This window comes from Canis lupus, chromosome 37 (genome assembly GCF_003254725.2).
Source record: "Canis lupus dingo isolate Sandy chromosome 37, ASM325472v2, whole genome shotgun sequence".
Taxonomy (NCBI): Eukaryota; Metazoa; Chordata; class Mammalia; order Carnivora; family Canidae; genus Canis; species Canis lupus.
This window is the reverse complement of record NC_064279.1, coordinates 2,251,902-2,271,094: the sequence shown is the minus strand read 5'-3', so window position 1 is coordinate 2,271,094 and position 19,193 is coordinate 2,251,902. Positions and strand designations below refer to the sequence as shown.

Here is a 19,193-nt window from a genome sequence, read left to right as displayed (position 1 = left end):
AACGAAAACAGTGGTTAATTTGGGGGGCACAGGAACTGAGCAGGTGGGGGAGTGATGGGATGGAGAATTTGCACTGTATTTCTGTTTATAGTTGCACATTGAACAGCGTGAATGTATTACATACTTAAAAAAATATTTTTTTAAAAACACCTCTCAGTTCCAAATTTCTACTCACCTATTTCAGGAACTACCAATCTACCATTCTAGCTGCATGTTGCAGAAAACTGAGAGAAAGTAAGGCTACCCTCTACCTGCACCAGTAAACACAAAGGCTTCTGAGAATTTCTTTTTGGGAGCAATTTTTTTTAAGTACAAAAATAAGAAGAAAGTCCCCCCCAAAATACTTTCAGTGAATGGTTCTGATTTATAAAAAGTCAGTGAAATTCAGTGACACAAAAAATACACAACGTTTGAACGACAAAGCCTTTCGGTGCGATAGAGGACATTGACACACGCCATGAGAAAACAGCCTGAAATACAAAAATACAGCTGTGATCCAGGAAATGGCACCAAATTAGAGCGGTTTTATTATTTAACATACCAATGTATATACATTATCCTCCCGAATAAGAAACAGTTTGATTCCAAAGTTTAAAATGTTGTTTCCAAAATGAATCCTTATTGTAAGTTTGAAAAAACAAAAAAGTCCTGCAAATTAACATGAACAATTTTGATCCTTCACTACAATATGCACCCTGTACCAATCACCTCTTTCATACAAAATGTGTATTATAAATAAAACTTTCAAAAAAGATCTTGGATGATTATTGCACGTCGTACAGAATGCTTGCCGCTCTCTGAAAGGCTTTCAGCCCTTGACTGCTTTCACTGTTTAAAATATTGGCCTATGTAGGATCATAGATGAGGTTTACCAGAAACAGGAAAATATAATCTTACCGGACTACTTCTGTCACTTTTTCTACAATAAGAATGACTTGTTTTCTACTGTTAAAAGCAACGACAAGATCCAGACAAATTGAAAGTCCTGTTCAAACGTCAGTTTTCTCTTTTCAAGTAGAAACCACTCGAAGAGGCATTTTGCTGGGTCATATATTTCTACTCTCTAGGACCAGCCCTTATTTAAGTGTATTTGTCAAAGGTCACACCGCAGGATTTGGAATAACGCTGGCCATCAGCAACATTTACTGTCTGGGTTTCAAGGTCTTCAACCTCTCTTCGCACTAGTAAAGGCCGCGCAAGTCAGCCAGGATGCCACGGCCTGGAAAGCGAGAGCCTTCCTAACCAGCTTCGTGTCATCCAGCACAGCACCTGGCAAAGAGCAGGCCCTCAACAAATACCTGATGAACGGATGCACTAACCCTTGGGACCATTTCCTCTACTTAGAAATAATAACGATTTATGAGTAATACGTTGATCTTGGGTACACCGAACTAACATGATGGCTAAACAAAGAGCACACAGGACATGGCACAGACACCGTTAGCTTCTATAATCCTGTCCCAGGACAGCTTGTATATTTTAAGGGTTAAAACTATTCCAATAATAAAAATTGATTAGTCAAATATTTTTATTTTGCCAAGGGTCTCTAACAGTATTGGCCTTTGGCAATCCCCAAACATACAATGAACCCCAAACAAAACAAAACAAAATTGCACTATTACAAGGAAATGAGTCCGTGAAAGCAGAGAGGAGGAGCCAGTTAAGGAACAGCCACTTCAAGGAGACGGTTGTTTTTTCGTTTGCACGTTGGGACACTCCCATTTTTCTGGTTGCCCTGAATAAACTTCACACATACTTTATCCTGTCTGAACTGCACCAGGAACCTACAGGAAAAGAAGAGGACAAATTATAAGAAAAGTGCACATGGGGCAGTGGATGATGACGCTAGCATGAACTTTTGTTCCCTGGTGGATATTGACCTTGACGAGTATTCCCACTTCCCATCAGCACTTCCTTCAGTCACCACTTGGCCCCAAGGAAACCGAAGTTCATTAACTCACCATGTTCCGGTAAGAAGGGCTAAAAAGAACTATTTCCACGTTTCACATGGGAAGACCAACACGCTATTCTCCTATTTCTCTCCATTTTTGCATAGAGAACATATAAGTGGGGTGGGGGTGGGGGGCGTGTCCTATGAAATTATCAACAATTTGAGAAAATGAACTGAAAAATGTCAGGAAAGGGGTCTAGAGACCCTCCAGACTGTGATTTCCAAACACTGGCTCCTCACCTATTTCCTGAACAATTCTTATCATGTCCACATGCTATGCTAATTGTTGTTTCTACCGTAAATAAATAAATATACTCAAAATATGGAAGAATAATAAAATCACCAGCTTGATCTGCCCCTTAGGTTTTTAAATATCCATTAAATAGATATTAAAAAATATCTATGTAAAGCTATAAAATTTATGAGCTCTATCAGTGTACACCCAAAGCCACCTCTTACCCTACCAGAAATACATGTGCTACATCACGGGAACCATATTCTAGTCCAAATCTTTCCTTTCACAGACCATCAGGGATCAAGTGTCTGTCCACAAGATTATTCATCACACGTTCCTTCCACAAACATACCGCCTTCCTCCTGGGTGACGGCCGTGAGCGACACCTTACGTTTGCAGTGAGGTCCCCACCCGCAAGGCTGGCATCCCTGCAGAGGCAGGAGAGTGGCACGGCTGGTCCAGAACCCAGGCCGTCCTACCTCAAAGCTAGCGTTCTTCTCTCCACCATAAGAGTCAGTACAGTGGCGGCATGTTTCCAGTATGCCTCTCAGGGCACGGTTTTCTGAGTTGCTGGCATGTAGCTGAGTCACCCCAACAACGATGTGATAGATCACATGCTCCCTGGATCCACCACAACAGCAAACATCAGAACAGCTCTGTTGTGTACACATTAGTCTCTGTGTCATGCTTCGCAAACATTATCTACTGGAGTGAAATGTGACACGGAAGCTCCTGATTTATCAGCTGGTTTAATGGGATAGGACTTCCGAGCTTCTAAATGGGCTGTTTCTTCACAACTGCAGTCACTGAATAACAGGGTTATAATTCCAAAATCGCATCATAGATAATACACACCAGTATCTAGGTGCCTCAAAGAAAGAAAGCACCTTTTGAATCTAATGCCAATACACACATTTAAGAAATCGAATCTTTTGACATCTGACTACTTTTAGTTTAATAAAGCAGAGGGGGTTCTCTTCCTGTAACTTTAGCATTGGCTGTCTTCACGTTCACGATTCATGAGGCAATTCACTCCGGAAACAACAATAATAGTGAAGGTGTACTGGGTATTTATCATGCACCAAGCGCTGTTCCTAGTCGGCTACTTATATTAATGCAACTTTAAAATAATCTTATGAGGCAAGTAATATTATTTATGTCTATTTCACAGAATAGAAAACTGAAGCATGGCCCACAGTATGGACATGTACTCAGAGATTCATTCTCCAGCAAACAACAGTGTTGAATGCATTAGAACTTCACAGCAGAAAGAATTTAGATGATTTGTTCTGATTTAAAATATTCACAAAAACAACTGTGTAAGTTAAAATGATATATATCTATGTCTCTCTGTGTGTAAGTGTGCATACATGTACATATAAATGCACACACTTAAAATCTTTAATAGAACAAATTCACTTTGGTATTTTTCAACACATTCTGGACTTCGTTTTTAGGAATTTTTTTTAGAAATATTATACATTTCGTTGAAGGTCATCCTTAAAATGCAATCTATTTATGGACTGAAAAGTTTGAGAGTTTAAGGACTAGGAATTACAACTTAGGTTAAAACGGCTCTAAGGAGTAAATAGGACTTTGACTCTCCTCCTGGAAACTGACATCCAGTTTTTCCATCATGACCACAGAGACTGGGTTTGTTAAAATAATTACTTCTCTTCTGAAAAGGTCACACTTGTGAGGAAGGCGTAGGTCGCTGAACTGCACGCTGTTTATATGCTAATCTGTAGAGTTGGCAGTGAAATGGATTAAAGCCACTTCGGGCTGAAAAACATACATCATGGGCACTCCCCGCCCATGACTTTGTAAAATTCTGTTTAAATTTAAAATGGTCTCCAAGGAGGTGTATAATCCCTGCTTACGAGCTCTAAGGGTCATGAAACTAAGGCTACCTCAGCCCCTGCTCGGCCACAGCTCCCCACCTGGGTAGGCAGGTGCCCACAAGTGCCAGGTGGGGTTTCGTCTGTTATTTTGTTTCTATGAAACCAACCGACAATTAGGAATTGGAGAAAGAAAGGTGCTATGGATTGGTTTACAATGCTACCAAATGTCTTGTTTTCTTCGCACAGCCACCCTGCAAACTGGCACTCACACAAGGGTGTGTACTGAAAGCTGACACATCCAGAACATCGTACCCCTCTCTGCGACAAGGCCAGTCTCTGCCCCCACAAACAAACGATCCCATGATCATGTGCCCCACACAAAAACTGTGAGAACCACCAAAGGGGTTCTGTGGTTGCTTATGTAGGAGCAACGCGGCTCGCGCTATCCCGCCCAGCCTCTCGGGAGAGGCATGATGTGCAACAAGACGGCATATCTGGGAAGAGCGGTAGTAAAGAAAGATTGTGCATTTTCACCAGCGAATACTTTCTTTACAGCGGGGGCGGTGTTCCTACAATACGAGATTGGGAAATGCTTGAAAGCAGCAATCATTTGTGGCCTGGATGTTGATGTGACTTTCTCTGTAAAGACAGCCTCATTAATGTAGGGAGCCAACCCTGAGGCTGCTTCAACCACACACCAAGGAGCTCCTGCTTCTGGGACACACAGGATCTTCCCAGGATTGGTGGGAATTACCAGTTTGCACCAGAACAGAAGCCCTGCATCCCAAGCTATGAAACATTTCAGCTAAAGGGAGTTTAAAGTTCTAATGGGCCCTCAGGAGTTAAAATCTTGACTGCAGCCTGACTAGTCATTATATTTCTTCTCTAATACTCTTTGTTTACTGAAAAAAGGACCCAACGACAAGAAAAGTTAGTCCAAACCTCAAGTTCCAACACAGAGGATACATAAAGGTCAACTTCCCACTAGTCTAAACACCATTCTTAGAGTACAATGTGCATAGACGATGAACCTAAGGTTTTGTAAATCCTAAAACATCAAGGAGTTAGTGTGGCTTACAGAGGGATAAAGATGGGTATGAGTTTATTTTAGAAAGACTTTTAGAAAGAAGTGAAATAGAATAGGCTGGCAAAATCTTAATGAGAAAATAAAATCATTTCTTGAGCAATCTGGTGATGTCAATTCTTACTATACATGCAAAGAAGTACGTAAGCAGGTAGTAAATGATCTGTTGAAAGGTAAAGTAGCCAATCAAGTATCAATCAGCATAGTAACTCAAATTCATTCAAATGATCTCATATTGATAGATTTAGTAAGGGGGGGATGCTCCCTCCAACCTGCATGTAAATGATCAGTCTCTATAATTAGAGCCCTACTGTGAAGCAAAGAAAAAAGGGAAATTTCAGATTTAAATACAGCAGTCTTAGCACACTAGTCAACCCTTGTCACTATGGAAAGCTTATTCTGTAACTCTAGTTGTCTATATGTGAAAAAAAAGGCATCGCAAATGCAACACATCCACAACAGCACTCTTGATTTCACCCCACCCTGGCCACCCCCAAACCCTTCCTTCTTCAATCTATCTATTGCAGTAAATGCTACCACCTTTTGGGCTCAGGCCCCAAACCTTGCATCCAACCTGATAATAAGTCCTTTTGTTTTCCTCCAAATTAATTTGGAATCTGACTTTCTCACTACTTCCCACTCACACCCTAGCCTAAGTCATCCTAGACAACTCAGAGAAGCTGCTCACTTTTTTCTCCTATATTCTATTTTCTATTTTCTCTCCTATTTTCTCACTATTGCCTCCCAAGAGCTGTTTTCCATATTGCAGCCAAAGCAATCTTAGAAAATCACAAATGGGATCATGCCATCCCCCCTGGCTTAAAACCTGTAATGGCATTCCATCATCTACAGTAAAATCCCAGCTCCTAACCTCAGCTGCCAAGCTCTGGCCGGGTCTCTGCCTGTCTCTCCAGAATCTTTCTACCATTCCACTCTACCACTTTCTCTCCAGTGTCAGGGCCGCCTTTGCACCTGCTGCCCCCTGCCCTGGACGGTACCTCCTGAGATTCTTGCCTGGCTGGCTCCCTTGACTCCAGTCTCGACTCAAATGTCACCGCATCAAAGGGGCCTCCCTGACCTCCCTGTCAAAAACAGCACCCTCTGGCCCTTACCCTGCTTTGTTTCCCTCCACAAGCACTTGTCACTAACCACAGTACTATCACCTATTTCTTATTTATGCATATTTGTCTCTGCTACCAGGATGTCAGGAACATGAAGCCAAGGACCTGACCAGCACCCTTCACTGCCCATCCACCATCTAGAACAAATACCAGACACACACTCGCTCCCTAAAGGTAGTGATCGCATAAATGGATGAGATCGGAGTCTCATCCATTTGATCAAAGCAATAAAGCTAAAGGTGAAATGGCACATTCAAACGATGATGCACATACTCGTCCGAAATTTCGATATTGAGCTTCTGTTTGGTTTGGCTGAGAGTCGTCCGATACAGCTTGGTGGCCATTTCAATCAGGTGATCACTGCTGAAGAGAAAGTCTCCTTTACTAGCTGCTTCGGAGCCCTACAAGGACAAAGCAAGAGTCAGGCTATCATAAAAGGCAGCTTAGGAGGTAAATGTTTACAGGTTTGGCCGAACACATATTTACAGCCTCTTTAAAACATCAGCTACTGGAGTCCACTCTTCCAAATACACAGTAACAACAAAAGCGGTATTTCTTCCAACTTGCTCAGAGCACTTTTAGTAAGGTTACCTAACCTCATGCTGCCCCAAAAGTTGGTGGATGGGCCAGAGGCACCTCAGCACCACCTGGGAGCTTGTTAGAAAAGCAGAACCTCGGGTCTGCCGCAGGCCTGCCGACGAGGAACCGCAGAAGGATCCCTGAGTGATTTGTTTGCGCATTCAGGCTTGAGAAGCACTGACCTAACCTATAGCTCATTCTGAAAGCGCTATTTAAAAACATTCCTCAGTGATTCAGTTAAAAAAAAAAAAAAAAAAAAAAACCAAGAACAACAACACTTCCAACAAACATCCTAGGGCAGTGGCTCTTCCCCTAAGCTACACAAGGGAGCTTGCGAAAAGTAGGATGTTGTGCCTCATTCCAAGAAACTCCGATTTGGTGGGACTGGGGCATGGCCAGGCATCAGCATTATTATTATAAAGTGTAATCAAGGCTCAGAATCACTGTTGTAGAACTGGATGTGCTCTCTTGGAGTTAAGATCCACAGTAGGGAAAACAGGCTGAACCAAGCTTATGGGATTTTCCTAACTGTAGACGCAGCAAGATAGATGCACCATCACCTAGATCCACGTCCCTAAAGATGATTAATACTTGCTCACATCTGCTTATTCAGTGACTATTTATTATACGATCAGAACTATACATATAACTATACATATGCATCTCATTTAATCCTTTTAACAACACTATGAAGTAGTACTACCATTTGAAGGAGGAGAAAAATTCAGTAGGCACATTGAAGTTCCATGATTTGGCAAAGGTCACAGTTAAATTAGTAAGACCAACTCCACAGCCTACATTCTTAGCTAGTCCATTTAAATCAGGAGGTCCTAGTTAAGCTAAAAAAAAGAAAGCACAGAATGTTGCACAGAATGTTAAAAGGTCTGCAGGTCAAAATGGTTAGGCAGTTGTTTTATTGTGGTTGCATTCTTTAACTAAAAATTCACAAGTTAGGGTAGCCCGGGTGGCTCAGCGGTTTAGTGCCGCCTTTGGCCCAGGGCATGATCCTGGGGTCCTGGGATTGAGTCCTGCATTGGGCTCCCTGCGGGGAGCCTGCTTCTCCCTCTGCCTGTGTCTCTGCTGCTCTGTCTTTCTCTGTCTCATGAATGAATAAATAAAATCTTTAAAAAAATAAAAAAATTTAAAAAAATTCACAAGTTAAAGATGAACAAGGGGGCATTTACTAAGTTGGTAGAGAGAATAAACAACAGGGGGAAGCATAAAACACCCTGATATTTCCACGAAATTATACTCAAAATCATGCACAACGCAGTGAGCACAAACCAAAACTGCTCAGTGAAACTGGAACTCAACGACAAGGTAATAAATGTGATTAAGTAATTTCAGTTAATCAATTTCAATTATCGAAAAACCAAGCCTGAGATTTTACATGGGAGTGAATATAGCCAAAATTTGCAAATCGGTAAGAAGTTTATGTATTGTAAGCTTTAAGTAGGAACATTACTCAGATGTGGAAAATTAGAATTCACTGGCTCAGAGATTGGGCAAATGCAGAAATCTTTCAGTCAAATCAATAGTTGAAACTTTACCTCTTTGAGGTGGACGGCAAAGAAGCCATCGTTTTGTGAGCTCATGGACACTTTGGTCACATCCACCAAAGGAACCTCTGACTTGATCTGCCCCGACTTTTGATCAGCAAGGAGGAGATTGTTATTTGTTAAGAGGAAAATCCGGGATGTGCTCTAAAACAAAACGAAAAAAATAAGGATGTAAAACCAATGATCAAAAATACCCCAAGTGGTCCATGAGCTTCAAACATTCATTTGTAGAAATGCCCATTTTATTCTGTATCTTTCAGCACGCAGACTTACATAACCTGAAACACCCTAAAAACATAGACAATATATCTTAAGTCATGAAAGTTTCAGAGAACAAGCAATATTTCACCTAAGCTTAAAGGTTAAGGGGAAACAGCTTCCTGTACAGGAACTCTACAGAGAATATAAAATGCAAATCTGAATAATCAGAAAACTGAAGATGACTGTCCCAACACTCCTTACAGGTCTTCAGGGTTCATGTGTTACCTTCCCATTGGCACGGTTAATTTTGTTCACAACTTCAGCAATGATAATCTTTTCTTCAATGGCATCCTTGAGTTTCTTATACTTGGGATTCTTGTTGATTTCCAGGTAGGCTCCTTGGAATGGTTGCCCAACGCTACGGGGAAGAAACATTCCTTCACATTAGAAACAGTTCCCAATGGAGGCATCACTGAATAAAGGTAAAAGACGTCAGCTGAATCTGAAGAGTGTCCCTTCGTCAGAGTTAATTTTATACATCCTATACATGTCCTAAATAAAAGAGGAAATGAAACCTTAAGCCTATTTCAGCATTTTGCTGAAATAAGCCTATTTATTTTTTATAATATATAATTATATAAAATATAATTAAGCCTATTTCACCTTAAGCATTTTGTAGGTAGGAGTTTGGTAAAGATCTTATCGTATGGAACAATCATGATAGAAACCAGTCACAAGAAAGAGAGCCGAGCCCCAAGGACATGGTCTCGTGTGAAGGGAAAGGCAATTCCTTTTAATTGGCTAACAGAAAGTTAACAGCTGCCTACAAAGGACTTCCAGTGCCTTTCAACACTATGTGGCGATGGAGAAAAGAGCACAGATCATTACCATCACCTGCTTCAAAGAGAAACTTCATTTTCTTGCAGAGAATAAGAAAATCAAGAGGCCGTCTGGGGGAGAACAGGGCCAGAACAACCACTTTAGAAGAGAACTACAGAGCACTTAATATAACCATGGATCTCTGGCTCTAAATAGGCGATATGTGAAAGGGGAACCAGGCCTCTCCTCCTAGGACATGGCCCTAAATGGACAAGGTAAACATTCAGAACTGGAGCAGTTTTCTTTCAAACAAACTACATCTGACAAGTAGCACAATAGTGCACTAAGATGTCAATTTCCCTAAGGGTCTGTAGGGTGACACTTTCAGGGCAGCTTCTTCCAAGACACCATTTAAAAAAAAAAAAAAACCTAAAAAACAAACCCCAAGGCCAAAACAAAACAAAACAAAAATCCCACCAACAAAACAAAACAAAAATAACAACCCAGCCAACCAACCAACCAACCAAACTGGCTTTATTCTGAGCTATAAAGTTCTGGCAATTTGCAACACAATTTTAAACGCTTGTGCCATGGGTGGAGGATCAGGGAAGAAAAATCCACGTAGGTGGTCAGTGTTTCACAGCTCTCAGCATATAAAAGGCTGACACCCATGAGGGCTGCTGCTTCACACAGTGGTGGGAGGGTAAACCATCCCACCCCGCTGACTGCGGCAGGCTGAACAGAGCACCATGCCTGAAAAAGGATAAAACTACCCAAAAAGGACTTGGCTTGATGTTAGTATTTTTTTCCTGTTGCTCACATTCAAGCGTGTTTTTAATAATAAAAAGTGCTAAGAGCCTTTGAATTTGTTTCTTCACAAATGTATTTTTCTCTTTCTAGCTTCTCAAGAGTCATCCACGGGGATTGTTTTTTTTTTTTTTAATTTTTATTTATTTATGATAGAGAGAGAGACAGAGAGAGAGAGAGAGAGAGAGAGGCAGAGACAGGCAGAGGGAGAAGCAGGCTCCATGCACCGGGAGCCCGACGTGGGACTCGATCCCGGGTCTCCAGGACGGCGCCCTGGGCCAAAGGCAGGCGCTAAACTGCTGCGCCACCCAGGGATCCCCAACGGGGAATGTTAATTAAGATGATTACGGTTTAAAAATCTATAAAGAAAAAGTTAAATAGATTAGTTGCTGGCGAGAGCACACAGGCAATTTTCACATCTGAATGTGCTTCATATAGTAGGCCCTTCGGACAACTTTGGATTCGGATGCTATGCTCGACTTACAGGGAGTAGATGCGGTCACAAGCCGCCAAATCGGCTGACCCAGCAAGTTGTGTCATTGAAAATAGTTAAATCAAATGACCCTGGCAGCAATGTTTATTTTGACTTTTAAAAGGAAGAGCTCTAAAAAATAAATAAATAAACAAACAAATAAATAATTAAAAGGAAGAGCTCTGAAATCTGTGTAAAGACACAGAATATAAACACAGCATCTGTAATACATGTGAATATACTCAGCACGTAATGCTTTTTTATTTCTAGGCCATTCTTTGGGAGAAACTAAAAGTTGTGATAGATTTGGCTTGAAATTGTACGATCTAACTCTTTTGGAAACACTGGATGAATAAGGGACAGGAATTCTGGGGAGAAATGATAAACTCGGGAGAGAAAAGAGTATTCAGGTAAGCAGTCTGTACCGACGACTTCGCTTGGCCAACTTACAACTGGTGCTCCTTCTTTTACGGAGTACTTGGTGTCGACGATAAAGGACCTGACCTGACCGCACAGCCATGACATCATGCTCCCCCTGAGTTAGCAGACCAGGAAGGCTAGCACAGACCAGGGCTTCAGCAAGGCTCAAAAAGTGATGTGCTGGTTCACTCTTCATTATCATGCAAATGAGTCCGACCCCACTTGTTCCAAGAAGACTGGAATAGTGATTGCAGCGTATTGGCAACAGAAATTGGGCTGGTGTCTGAAAACTGTGGAAAGCTAACAGGAACTTACGACGTGAATTAATTAATTAATTAATTTATTTATTTATTTCAATGTGAATTTATCTTAATAGCCTATACAATTTGTATTTTTAAACGACAGCTTCTGAATTGTGTAGGGAAGCATTCGGGCTAATGCCAATGAAGAAAAACCGACAAATGTAATCTCATTTCATTGAAGTATGCTATGGAAGCCACTGCTCCAAGGTGTTCATGTGTATGCATATCTAGCTGATTGTAGAAATCATTCATAAAATCAAAAAACCTCTCGTGTATCACCAAGATCAAACTCCACTAGAAACGACCTACAAATATATGTGAGGAACTTTTAAAACACCGACTTTTATGGGTCAAACAAAGCCGTAATACCTAGATGGGTATAAAGCCTTCTTGTCTTTGAAGAGTTCACTGGCTTCTAGTTTTTCTTCGTAAATAAGTTTCTGCTGGTCTGTGAACTGGTCTCTGTATTTTTTACACTGTGAGGAATGAAAAGGGGAAAAGAAAGGTGTCACTTAAACAAATAAATCATTACTCATTCTAAAATATGCTAAATCGATCGAACAGCACCAAGAATAAGAGTAAATGTGTATAAAATACCCATTTAAAAAAAATCAAGAGCATTTTTCCTTTCTTTGGTTCTCGAAGGCTGGTCTTGGAAAATGTCATACAAACTACTGTTTGTATCGTGGAACATGGGATGCTTCTTCAAAAGACACAGGGCCTTGTTGGCATGGGCCCTGCAGGGAGTATCAATCCTCCCACCATGACGTCGGTCCTTGGCATCCTCCAGTCCTTAGGCCATCACACTCACAGTATGAACCACACCATCCATCACGACTCCCTGCACACCGTCACACACACATACAGACAACAGACCCAAAAGCTTCACAAGACAATACTTTCAGCATGTCCTGCACCCATGTATTTTCCATTCCACCATATTTCATTCTACAACCCTGGTCAGTAATCCACTAAATTGATTTAATGACTCAGAAATATGCTACAACCATTGGCTTGAAAAATACTTCTCTGAATCCCCCATTACCATCTTACAATGTGGAACCGGGACCTGAGAAATCTCCCCTTCATCTGGATTCTGAGATGGCACTGCAAGGGCCAGGTTTTTTAGATGAACTCTAAGAGATTTGGTTTCAAATGTCGTTGAGCACCGCTGACATAATCGTACGAAGGAATGGCAGCAGCACTGCCCATCCTTGCATGAAGAAACACACCCTTCTTGTTCCGTACCCCTGATGCAAGGGAGGTATGGGCAAGACTCAGGGGCTGGGAGCCAGGGGGAGTGGAGGCGGAGCAGAACCCCGGCATTAGAGGCTTCCCATCGTCGCTCCTGAGACAGTTCCACTGACAGACTAGAGAGCGGATGAGCACTTGACGCTGGTGAAACTCACCAAAATGACTAAGTTAAGGAACAGAAGTGAGAATCCAGTTCCACATGTTGTGCTGGTACCAATAATACACTAATCAGTGATAATGACGCCCCACATACGTGATTCTGATAAGGGACAAGCCCACGGTGCCCAGCAGGAAAGAGTTTCCTGGAAGACGTGTCCATCAATCATTCACTCACTAAATACAAGCCCTTCAATCAATGATTATATCTGATACTTGTATGTATTCAGGATTCGGTATATCAATTGACTGAATTATTAAAATAAAGTCAACATCTATGTAAGTGCCCTGTGTACTCACCTGGGCAACATCTAAATAAAACATTACATTCTCATAAAATCAAGGAAGCTAAAATATAAGGCACTATCAAATAGATTTCCAGCTTCCCTTTAATTCAGGTAGAGGGAAACTTTAATCTCTTTAATGTCTTAATGAGGCACTCAAAAGGTTTCTCTTCCAGTCCATGAAAATGTGTGTGTTCTCACGTATGTATGTATTCAAGAAATCTCAGAAGGTAAAAAATAAAATAAATCTCAGAAGGAAAACTCTTTCAACCTGTAGGATTTAACTACATCATGTAAAGATGTTCAAATTTTATTATTTCTATTTCTGCAACATTCCTTCAGAAAAGATGAAAAAAAAAAAGAGACAAATCAAAACGGAATGAAGTCACACACCCTCCCTTCCAGCCAAGGCTGAGAGGAGACAACCATGGGAACACCTGGCTGCCCTGGGAATTTTCACAGAAAGCCAAGTACACACATGATTAAAAAATCCTTAGATTTTTGAGAGTCCTCAGGTACATCTCCTCGAGGCTAGAGGAAGAATGTGGCTAAACATCCGCTTTGACATACTTGTCAAATGCTCAAAATATATGATAAGGAGGCTCTGGGGCAAAACCTAACAGGGCATTTTTTTTACCCTCCACAAGTGGAAAATCCTTTTTAGCTCCTTGTGAGTAGAATCCAAGAATAGGTAAGGTCTCGATGGCCAGTTCATGTCTATTGGAGATAAGGAAGGCATCTTATTTTTCATATCCAAGAAGTACTTTTGCACCTGTGTTGGGTTTGACAAAAAAAAAAAAAAAAAAGAAAAATGCTAGATGAATAAAATACACCAGAAAAGACAGTCTTACATGAACTGAGATCAAACAGACCAGCCTTTAGTGGAACGCAGCAAGTTTTAGTCTACAAAATGTTGTAAGTCCTCTGGAAAAATCTCTTTTTTTATTCCGTGTATTGATTGGTAAAATCAAAGCTCCACTAAATGGTTAAGAGGAAAGAAGAATGCTGACACCAATATTAATTTTAACATTAACATGAATACTTAACACCAGCTAACACTAGAAAGCTTCATTAAGAGAAGAGAGATGGCCATCAGCCACATGTGGCGACTGATACTTAAATCTCAAGTAAAAAATTTAAAATCCAGGGGATCCCAGGGTGGCTCAGTGGTTGAGCACCTGCCTTCGGCCCAGGGCGTGATCCTGGAGTCCCGGGATCGAGTCCTGCGTCAGACTCCCTGCATGGAGCCTGCTTCTCCCTCTGCCTGTGTCTCTGCCTCTCTCTGTCTCTGTATCTTTCATGAATAAATAAATAAAATCTTAAAAAAAAAAACCTAAAATCCAGCTCGTGAGTTGCGTTCGTCCCACTTCAAGTCAGCCACACGTGGCCGGGTCTCCTGTACTGCACGTACCACAAGGACACAGGACATTTTCATCTCTGCGGGGTTTCGTGGGCAGCGCAGCTCTAGAGGATCCGACGTGAGCCCTGCAGGCATCGTAGGAGCTTTCTACTGTCGCTCCGCTTAGAGGTGACAAAATGAGGCCCACAGAGGTCCTCTGCCCAAGTCACGCTCCGGGTGCGGTGGAGCACGCTGGCCCCCGAGCCGCACTCTTCCCCTGCGAGCCGGAGCGGCGCGGTCAGGCTGGCGCCCATGGCCCTGGCCCTCGCCCCGTGCGGCCCGTGGAGGCGCAGCAGATCCAGCCCCCAGGGGATACGAAAGGGCCCTGGGGAGCCAGTTCGGTTGTAAGGTCACGAGGGGCGCCCCCGGGATCAGCGGCCTCTCCAAGACACAGGAGAGCGCGTGCTTCTCTGTCCTCTCCTGTGAGGAAACCAGGAAAGGGCCTCACGGAACCAGACCCGCTGGCACCGGCCCCCGCCGGCACCGTGACCTCAGGCTGCCCGGTCTCCCGCTGCGAGGCGCAGCCGCTCACTGCTTAGGCCCCACGGTCTGCGGCATTTTCATTACGGTAACTTGAACTGAGACATCTGGCTTTCTTGGGTTCACCTTCCCCAAACTAAGCTCTCTTCATCAGAGAAGAATATTTTAATCAATGAATTAAATCCTTATTTGTAAAGTGTTTAATTTTTATTTTATTTATATATTTAAATTCAATTAATTAACATATAATCTCTTATTGGTTTCCGAGGTAGAGGTCAGTGATTCATCAGTTGCATAGAACACCCAGGGCTCCTGACGTCAGGTGTCGCCCTCAATGTCCATCACCCGGCCACCTCCCCCTCCAGCGACCCTCAGTTTGTTTCCTATGATTAAGAGTCTCTATGGTTTGTCCCCCTCTCTGATTTTGTTTCATTTTTTCCTCTCTTCCCCTATGATCCTCTGTTTTGTTTCTTAAATTCCACATGTGAGTGAGATCACGTGATAATTGTCTTTCTCTAACTGACTTATTTCATTTAGCCTAATACCCTCTAGTTCCATCCATGTTGTTGCAAATGGCAAGATTTCATTTTATTTATACAATTTATTTTTTTTAAGATTTATTTATTTATGGAGACACACACAGAGAGAGAGAGGGGCAGGATCCACACAGAAAGCCCGACGTGGGACGCGATCCCGGGTCTCCAGGATCATGCCCTGGACCGAAGGCGGTGCTAAACCACTGAGCCACCCAGGCTACCCAGATTTCATTTTTTTTTTTTTTTGATGGCTCATTACTAGTCCATTGTGTATATGCACCACATCTTTATCCTTCATCTGTGGATGGACATCTGGGCTCTTCCCAGTTCAGCTATTGTGGACATTGCAGCTGCAAACACTGCGGGCAGGTGCCCCTTTGGGTCACTACCTTTGTATCCTTGGGGTAAATACCTAGGAGCACAATTGCTGGGTCACAGGGTAAGTCTATTTTGAACTTTTTGAGGCCCCTCCATACTGTTCTCCACAGCGTCTATACCAGGTTGCATTCCCACCAACAGTGTAAGAGGGGTCACCCTTTCCCTGCATCCTTGCCAACCCCGGTCATTTCCTGTGTTAATTTTAGCCATTCTGACTGGTGTGGAGCGGCATCTCATTGTGGTTTGGATTTGCATTTCAAATCTGATGCCGAGTGATGTTGAACATACTTTCACTCTGTATTTATTTATATTTTTAAACGTTGTATTTATTTATTTAAGAGGGAGAGTACAAGTGGGGGCAGAGGCGGAGGGAGAGGGACAAGCAGACTCCCTGCTGAGCAGCGAGCCTGCCTGGGTGGGGGTGGCCTCGATCCTACAACCCTGAGATCATGGCCCGAGTCAAAGCCAGACACCCAACTGACTGAGCCACCCGGTGCCCCTGAAGAAGAACATTTTATTAATCATATGCAGGCCACTAAGAACTCTCTGACACATTTCTACCTGAATTTGGGGGGAAATGACAAAAAAGTCACACTCTCTTAGTGTCACAGCTAGGATTTCATTGCTACCACGCAGGTTGCTTATTATTGAGGTGATGCTATTGACCAGTTAATCCAATAATGCTAATTAGCCATACAGGAAGTGTAAACTTACAATTCTCTGAAGTGTAAATTCGTATATTTTCTTTCCAGCATTGGCTCTGAAGAATTTCCTGTACTCTCTACGTACCTTTAAAAAGAAGCATCAGAATATAGAGGTTACCGTGTGGCCAGCAGATGCCCATACAGATGATGCGCCTCTATCTACTAAAAATGAAAATGCATAGAACAAGTAAAACCTCTCAGTGATTTTCTGTATATAGTAAAATAATCGAAGCACACTGAGACAGTGGATTTTAAATTAGAGAAAAAGAAATTAAGAGATACCAAGTGATGATACTGGAACGTTCCAATGTTTTAAATCCTCTTAACTAGTTTTTAAAGAGCCTGATGATTTGACAAGAAACACTCGGCAGACAATAGCTGCAAACTCATCACCAATCAAAACATAGTTCAGAAAAAAAAATTAAAAAAAAAAGAAAAAAAAGAAAAAAATTTTATAAGGTGATTGTCACTGCAGATTGTTCTTAAAAGGTGAAAAAATAATGCCTGAAGAACTCTATTGCAGTTCCCAAAAGCCTTGCATCCGACGACAGGACTTTAGTACTGCACACTGAGAACTAAATGTGCTAAAAATAAGAATTTAAAAACTAGCTTGTGAACTACCACTGTCTTCCATATAATTGCACTAATTTTTCTCTAATCTCTGTTCCTACCAACGTTGCTGCTAAATATTATCACAGCACTCAGGACATCAGGTTACATTTTTAGTTTCCTGATTTCCTCCTGCTACACTGTCATATTTACTTTGCATACTAATGTCCAACAAATCAAATAACTAGGTGAGGTGTTTACCGAACGGATATAGCTGAATCCTGAAATTAGGGAAAAATTATTTAAAATATGTATTATCATCTGGCTGTAAATGAGAACATTAGATTTTAGCAAACGCTAGCCTATTTGAATAATTCACACATTATGTACCTTTTGCTTTTGTCTTTAGTTTTCTGGGTTTAATTGCACATGTTCAAACATTTCTACATTAGGGGTTATAAGCTAGGAACCGGCTAACCATATTCCGTTTGTAGAAAAATGTTTTATATGCCTATTTTTAAGAATTTCACAGAGGAATTCCGACCACATGTTTCTCTTTAAATTTTCTAAGATCTAGCAACAATGAGCCCGTTCCCACATAACAAGGACTACAGGGACCACAGGAGCTGCTGCCGCCTTTACGAGATAGGCACGCTCCAAACTGCTCGAGGCCCCGTCGTTCCCAAAACACCTGCCCTCTGCTACCTCCGTCATCCACGTGACCGCCCTTGTCCCGTGGGGCAGGTGAGCACCAGGCCCATTCCCTGCACTTGTGGATTATTAAGGTTGAAAACTTTCCCCCATCCACTATATAGGAAGTTTTTCCTTTTGTTCATATTCCATGTAACTGATTATTGTTTTTCTTTTAGCAAAGATTCATATCCATTTTAAATCTCAAACTATTAAAGTTAGAAGGGACAAGGAGAAGAAAAATGAAACCTATTCATTGGCCCCCAGAATTTTAATAGTGTAGGAAAGCAGAGAAGGTAAAGTGAGATTTCATGTAAGCAATCCATAGAAACTCCCTGGAAGTCCTACTATGTTTAGTTGAATGCCACTGTAAGGGAGTTCCCTGCAATGTGCTTTTTGATATCCAAAGCAATACTTCTGACTATTCTCTGGAATTACAGCTATGTACAGAAAAGGCCTGGTGACAACATGCTGGGATATAGGATGGGTTCCCCTCGTGGGCCCTGGCAGTCCTAAAAGGATCCATGAACCTTGTAATCAATTCCACATTTTAATCACCTAAAAGGGCAAAACTACTGCTCTTATCAATTTCTTAGAAAAAAAAAGCACAAAAATTATTATGTTCTTGGACTTCAAAGAAGTTTGATCTTATTTCCTAACAATAGTAACCTATTAAAATATTTGTTTTACTAGAAATGGGGGGGAAAAAAAGAGTTACATCTCGAGGAAGTCCAGTTCCTTCCAGTTAAAACACCATTGACCTACAAACCGAATTTGATTTATATGTTGCTAGAATACACCCCTAATATGAAAAAGTATTTCTGAAAACATATGCAAGTAGTTAAACCCAGAAAACTAAAGATAGATGTGATACTGCTGGTAGAAATCATGACACAGTAAAAATCCGTACTCGATGTTTTGTTCCTTCTTTTTATGAAAATCAGGATGCAAATTAGAAGAAGCGAATAAAATGGGAAATAAAATCCTTTTAAAAAAAGTAGTTCTACAACTTGTTCAGAGTTCTTGGAATAGAACATCTTAAATTCATATTTAAGTTATTTCTTAATCACTTCAAAAATTACTTGATGAATATTCGGTATAATCAAAAAAGGTTAATTTACTCGAAGTTTAGAGGCTAAACTTTCAGGGGGGAAAAAAAAGGAGATCATTCAAGAGCCAAATGTACAGATACTGCTAATGCTCTTTTGATCCAGAGCCAATGGTTTCCTGGATGGTATTTAAATATTTAGAAGATGAATTGTTATACTATCACAGCAAAAACAATAAGGAGAAATCATGTCAAAAAGGGGCCTAATTATCCCCAAAAGACAATACAGATGGCACTCTATGGTGATGAGTTATTGAATACCGG

The 19,193-nt window shown here is 41.5% G+C and overlaps 1 protein-coding gene across 6 annotated transcripts in view; it reads right to left on the bottom strand.

The window, feature by feature from the left end:
• Positions 1-504: 504 nt before the first annotated feature.
• Positions 505-19,193, bottom strand: part of MYO1B (myosin IB) — a 175,829-nt gene continuing 157,140 nt past the window's right edge. For all 6 annotated transcript variants that reach the window (XM_035710833.2, XM_049106459.1, XM_049106461.1 and 3 more), the window contains 7 exons: positions 16,593-16,667; positions 13,723-13,857; positions 11,761-11,867; positions 8,857-8,989; positions 8,362-8,514; positions 6,506-6,633; positions 505-1,784 (listed from right to left, as the gene is read on the bottom strand). In XM_035710833.2, the coding sequence (XP_035566726.1) occupies positions 1,661-1,784; positions 6,506-6,633; positions 8,362-8,514; positions 8,857-8,989; positions 11,761-11,867; positions 13,723-13,857; positions 16,593-16,667 (855 nt within the window). In that variant the 3' untranslated portion in view covers positions 505-1,660. The remainder of the gene's footprint in view (positions 1,785-6,505; positions 6,634-8,361; positions 8,515-8,856; positions 8,990-11,760; positions 11,868-13,722; positions 13,858-16,592; positions 16,668-19,193) is intronic.